The 6,832-nt window shown below is 37.5% G+C and overlaps 1 protein-coding gene across 1 annotated transcript; it reads right to left on the bottom strand.

Annotated features, from left to right (window-relative positions):
* Window positions 1-1,011: 1,011 nt before the first annotated feature.
* Window positions 1,012-6,503, bottom strand: LOC112750334 (calcium-dependent protein kinase 13). The gene is made up of 7 exons (XM_025799029.3): window positions 5,547-6,503; window positions 3,350-3,493; window positions 2,991-3,143; window positions 2,685-2,800; window positions 2,437-2,604; window positions 1,620-1,850; window positions 1,012-1,542 (listed from the first exon to the last, which is right to left on the bottom strand). Exons 1-7 carry the CDS (start codon window positions 6,181-6,183, stop codon window positions 1,381-1,383), a joined length of 1,611 nt encoding a protein of 536 aa, XP_025654814.1. The 5' UTR covers window positions 6,184-6,503; the 3' UTR covers window positions 1,012-1,380.
* Window positions 6,504-6,832: the final 329 nt, after the last annotated feature.

Genomic DNA, 6,832 nt, shown 5'->3' on the forward strand with positions numbered 1-6,832 from the left:
AAAAAAAAAAGTAGATACAAACGACATTTTCAATTTTTTCTGTACCTGTATCTCTGGATTTATATCTTATGATAAAATCCAAACTAATCCTTAAAATATACTCACTATATAGGACTATAGAATCCACCCCTGCTTAGGGGGGCCCCAAATATTTCCTACCTTCAACCCTTCTCTATTACCTTTCTTCTCTTTCTGTCTCGTCCAAGCTTCCTTTATTCTGTCCAGCGCATTCTTAATAACAACAGTAGCTTTCAGATGTCTGATAAATGGTGGTGAGAAAATTCTTGGTTCCTCCATTTCCAAACCCACCAGCACACCACAAAATAGATATCCATCCACTTGACAGTCTCTTAGCACATGGAGGATGGTCTCTTCTTGCCTTGGGCATGCATCACAATCTCTTCTGCCATGGGCTACTCGGTGATAGAAGGGCCAAAGGCCCAGATTAGCAAGTCTCTAAACTGTACAATCATGATGGCTCCAGGAAAGCATAACGGTTTTTGAGGGCAAGAAAGTCATACTATAAAAGCAAGTACAAAAAATAACTTAATAAGAGTCATACTGTGAAATAAATAATAGTGGTCTGTCCCCAAAAACAGTGAACATATTTTGGGTTGACATTGGCTCAGTAACCAAGTCAATGAATCAAGAGCTTTGATGGCTCAAGCAATCAAACCAATAGGGAAACAAAGAGCTTTGATGGCTCGTAATTAAGGCCTACTACACACAGTCATGATCTGATAACACACTGGTTTGTGCTGCATTTCTAAACATGTTATGCAATTATACATAATTGTAAAATTAAAACTTATTGTTTAAATTACAAGTATTTTTCTATCAAAATCAATCTTGCACAAGTCAAGTAACACCTCTCAAAGCTCTTCCTTTCTGATTGAACAATGACACGGACATGCCTATTCCTTTGATGAATACACCAATATTGATTCCAGGTTTATGAAGCAGACACAGAATTGGTATATCTCGCTAGGTCGTTCATCAAGACATTCAAAATTTAGTAAACAGCTATTTTTCTAGGGTACAATGACCAAATCATAGTTCAATAAAAGGTACATGAAATTAGCATGTTGACAAGCATACGTTGGCCACATTGAACAATTGAGATACCATTGTTAAACAAGATGGGTGTGGTTAAAGCGAGGAGAAGCATACGTCACATCATTGGCTCCAAGGTACCATGGTTTTACCGTAGTAGCAAAGTGCATGTATAACTGGCTATGCACAATGCACATTACTTTGTGATTCACATGGCAGCAGAAAAGAAAGACCCAATATAACAAGGAACCAAAAAATCATCACAGGGAAGCCATGTTTAGAATATAGAAGGAATATTACACTATTTAGAAAGAGAAAGGCCAACACTCAAACAAGTAACTGCTCAGTTCCTAAATTTACAGAACCGTCCTTCATCAACTTTAAGCTCAAGCTGTTGAATCTCCCGCGTGAGTAATGCCTAGATGCTTTTCTCCAATCTGTTCCGGTTTTCATCATAGCCACAAATTCTTCATAGCTGATGCGTCCATCCTGTAATAATTCAATAATTTGAGGCTTTTTTGTTGCGCAACCAAGTCTGTATAAAAAGAACGTGATTGAATATTCACCTTGTCTGTGTCCACTTCCTGGAAAATATCATTTGCTACGTCTGCACAATCATCTGTCCCGTCTTCCATCAAAGCATTCCGTAACTCGTCTGGTTCAATATAACCATTCCCATCCTTGTCAAAGTAAGAGAAGGCCTTGCGAAGATGCTCATCATTAGCCATCCTTTTTAGATGGAGGGAAACTGCAACAAATTCTCCATAGTCAAGGGTTCCCTTCCCATTAGTATTTACCTGTTCAAAATAATGTGAAATGTCAAGAAAAGATGAACCATTATGGCATTATATGGAAATCGTACATGCATTTGATGTCCAAACAATATCTAGCTCATTAACAAGTTGCCATACTCTGTCCAAAAAATTTCCTAAAATTCTCTCAAAAATGATTATATTTTGTGCACAAAAGATCTACAAATCTCAACAAGGTTAAATAATAATAATAATAATAAATAAATAAATAAATAAATAAGTAAAAGTGTAATAGTAAGGTGTTGATCACACTCAAACAAAAGCACTTGTTTATGATATAAAAACTAAATATCACATACTCAATCTAACTGGTTCGTAGCAATGTCCCATGCCCTTATACTGTGAGGGCATGCTAAACAGCAATAAATTTTTGTTTTTATTTCTGGGTTACAGGAATGACTTTCCTTTCCTTTTTCTTCTTGGGTGTTGGGGTGGGGGGTTACAGTAATTATTTTTTTTTCTTAGTTAATATCTTATCATACACTCTGTGATGTTGCATGTGGCAATTTTATCATAGTCAACAGTCAACACCATGGAGATTATACAAAACTTGGAAGTTGACTACACTCACAGCTTCAAGAAGCATCTGAATTTCGGACTCGGCAAGTTGAGATCCGAAATTTTGAAATCCAGCTTTTAGTTCTTCAATGGAAACAATACCATCGTTATCAGTATCCATCTTTTTGAAGATATCTTTGATGTCTTCAACTTCTTCATTGGACAAGAAATCAGCAATGACCTATTTCCAAATGTAAAATCTTAGAACTAGTGCACAATAAAACCACAAGCTAGTGATATCAGCATATGAGGTGAACCAACCCTAAGGGCTTTTCTTTTGAATCTATTCATCATAGAAAACTGCTTAAGTCTTGATTTTACAGCATCCCCAAGAGGAATATTTGGAGCCTTCTTAGCATTTTGGATCCAAGGATGCTCTGAAAGACAAGAAAAGAAAAACATAATGAAACCCTAAACATACATTAAGAAAAACACCCCAGATATATTTAATACAAATCATTGATAAATAACTACATGTCAACATGAACAGTTGATGAATAACTTTACATCTATATTGAAAATAACACAAAAGGGCAAAAGGCAAATGGTACAAAAGATAAAACATACCAAGCACCTGTTTGGCAGTTAGTCGAAGTTTAGGGTCTGGTTCTAACATTTGCTTAACAAGACTTTTAGCACTTTCTGAAATACTCGGCCAAGGTTCTCGTTTGAAATCTATAAGCCCTCTGAGAATAGCCTGTGCAACCCCTTGTTCAGATTCTGCATTAAAATCAACCTCCAAGTTAGGAATAAAGTTTAAATGCGAGTTAATGAGAAAATGAACCCATGTTCAAAGGAATATGAGCATGTCCAAGCACTGATACGGATTAGAAAACACATGGTAAGAATGAATGCCATACATATTCATTCACCACATAGAAGGGCAAGCAGAAAGAATGCCATAAGAGAGGCTTAGGACTTAGTACCAGCCCAAAATGGGGGAACGCCACATAGTAAGATGTAGAGTATCACTCCTGCACTCCATATATCTATTTCTGGCCCATAGTTCCGCTTGAGCACCTCTGGAGCCATATAATATGGACTTCCAACAATTTCTGAGAATTTCTCACCTGGAAATTCACAGATTTACCCAAAAGGCTATGTAAATATTGTGCCAGACATCATAAGCAATGACAGAAAACTGAAACATATGTTGAAACACAAAAAGGTAATGCAAAACAATGCACCTGGCATGAGCCAGTGCTTTTCTTTCAAATTATGGTAATAACATCAACAAACAGTACTATGGAACTGCAAAACAAAATTGCTACTAGATATCGGATTCTTCATGCTAAGGCTTTTTAACAGAAAACAAAATAGAATGGGTCTTTTGTTTGTTGATTTGCTCAATGCCATGGGAAAGTTAGAAGAAATCAAACTACTTTTAATGCTATCATAGACATCTAAAACAACCTGCTTATAGACCACACTAATCTAAATTATACTTGCCAAGGATCGATGCATTTGGACTAAATCCTATGAACATATCCACATATTATCTCCATCTCCATCTTTTGTTTCTTTTCTTTTTCTTTTTCATTTTTCTTTTTTTCCTTCTCAAAATCTTTCAAAAGAAACATAACCTAACACAGTAATACCGTGACTGCAAAGCTTTATTTTCATTATGGGCTCAGACCAGGACCTAAGATGGACTCCACAAATTTAAGTTTACAGTGTACAAAAAAAGTAAGGATTCCATTAACACAATGATGCTTAGAAGTTGGGAGTTAAAGATACAGAGGAGATTTTATGCCATTCAGATCACTAGGAATATGTACTGGATGCCTGCACAGGGTACATACCAGACCAGTTATATCAGTAGTGAATATCTTTGTACAAAAGAATCAGTGAAAGTTTGGTGTAATTTAACAAGTCCTGCACACCATTACACAGCAGATTATCCTTAGATCAGCTTACACATCACATCTTTCCTTCTCTAACATCCCTTCTACATTAAATAAACATCATAAATTATGCCAACCTTTCATTAATGAAGGATACTTTGTGTAGAGTTTTCCTTTGAATATATACCATGCAAGATTCTTTTTATCCAATAAACCATTTGAAGGTTTCCCCTTCCATTTTAAATTGTATATGGCCTCAATATATATATGACAAAATTTCTGTCACAGTACATCTGCTAAATTTCATATCATTCAACAATAATATACTCTATATGTATAATGTCCCAATAGAAGCATAAGTACTGAATAAAAGAGAAAACACAACAATGTTCTGATGATGTAACATAAGAAGTTGGATCTCATTTGATTTTTAAGTCCTAGTAAAACCACCCAGTAGGTAGCACTAACAATTCAAAGTTTTGAACAGTGAACTGCGTATAAAATACCCTGATTCAATTGACGAGTTCACCAGCTCATTGAAAAAGTTAAGTACGGAAGCTCATTATAAAGTAGTCTATTTTGTTTCAATATTTCCACTTTAGAAGAAGACTGACCCCCTTTGCCTTAAAATGTCATGGAGAAAGAAAACAAGTGCAAAATTATTGCAGCCCATTAACTAAGGAACAAAAAATAAATCTAGCTATAAATACACCTACAAGTAATCAAGATCATCCCTTTCCAGAAAATTAAGCAGTTATTAGTTACCTTTCTTCAAATTCAATATATTCAACGTACTCTAACATTTCAATCAATAATCATTCATTAACAATTGGCCTACACATAAAATCAGGAACCTTTTTGGCAACATTGAGAATTTCTTATTTGGGGTTATCAAATTAAGTACATCCAGCATCCTTCAAAAAAACAAAGGTAGAGCTTTCTATAACTTATAGATTTCCAATCTCTCATCGTTCACGTTTTTCACCTTCCCTAACACCAAAGGTACACTCCCTAGTCCCTACAATCCACACTCAGATTCAATGAAACTAGCACTCCAGTGGAAGTGAAATCCGAGTCTGTGACTCACGCAAACAATATAGAAACGTCCACATTCAACTCCAACAAGAGATCATCCACCTAACTACCCCCTTCAGTTCAACATTGCATGTAAAGTTTCGAACAACGACTAAGCCTTTCCAACATTGAATGTATCACGAAAATAACATATCTAATTAATTAAAAAATCATACCAAACTCACATTTCCAACCTGATTCATACCTGGCTTGAAGAATACGGAAAGCCCGAAATCAATAGCCTTGAGCGGCGAATTCTCCTTCTTATTAGCAAACAGGAAATTCTCCGGCTTCAGGTCTCTGTGAATCACACCATGCCTATGGCACAGCTGCACAACCTCCACGACGGTCCTTGCAACTACGGCGGCAGCGCGCTCCGTGTAACGTCCCCTGGCCACGATTCTGTCGAAGAGCTCCCCACCCTCGCAGAGCTCCATTACAAGGTGCACGGCGTTGTCATCCTCGCAAGCCTCACGAAGCGACACGATGCTGGAGCTCCGAGGCAGGTGGCGCATGATCGCCACCTTACGGCGCACGTCCTCAACGTCCACCGCCGTCCGCAACTTCCGCTTCGAGATGCTCTTGCAAGCAAGCAGCTCTCTTGATCCCCGGTCGATACAGAGGTACGTCACGCCGAACTCCCCACGCCCGAGCTCACGGTCCACCAGGTACTTATCCTCAATGTTCTCCTTGGGAACGCCGGCGAGGACCGTGATCGGAGCATTTTTCTGTTTTCCGGCGGCGCTGGCTGCGGAGGTGTGTTTTCCTTTGGTGTGGTCGGAGAATGATGATTTCACGTCCTCGCGAGCAACGGCAGCTGGAGATCGGCAGCAGTTGCCCATTCTTAAACTTCCGGCGTCGGCGAGGTGGTGGTTGCGGTTCTGGTGGTGGTGATGGAGTTAGGGTTTTACATGAGAATGGAGAGAGGGAAACCCTAACCCTAAGATTAGAACAAGAGAGGGGTTTTGGGTTTCCAATTTCAGAAACAGTTGAGTTTGTAGAGACTAGAGAGAGAGAGAGAGTATGTGTGTGTGTGTTTTGTGTTTCAGAGAGGAGAGAGAAAGTTTGAGTGTGAAACTGAGAACCGTTAACGGCTTCATTGGGATGCTTTTTGTAGTAACAGTGAAGATTGAGAGTGAAAATAAAGAAACAGAGTTGGCGTAAAAACAAATGATATATTCCAAAATCATATCATTTTTATTTTGCTGGATTTTTTTCTGGAAAGTAAGTTGAAGATCAAAAACCTCAACTCGTTTTAGGTGTTGTGTATTTTTTCTTTTTAATCAAAATCATATATTTTATTTTGAAGGGTGAAATGACAATTTCAAGCTTTAGATATTCACGTTGCATGTTTTTTTTTTTTTTATTATTATTACATGTAAGGTTACTGGTTAAGTAGTTAGAGGTGTTATTTATAACTGTAACCAGTAACCACCATAAAGGTTATGCATATAATTGTAGCAATTTGTTTTTAGTAAGAAATGTTTAGAA

Source organism: Arachis hypogaea, chromosome 2 (assembly GCF_003086295.3).
Source record: "Arachis hypogaea cultivar Tifrunner chromosome 2, arahy.Tifrunner.gnm2.J5K5, whole genome shotgun sequence".
Lineage (NCBI taxonomy): Eukaryota > Viridiplantae > Streptophyta > Magnoliopsida > Fabales > Fabaceae > Arachis > Arachis hypogaea.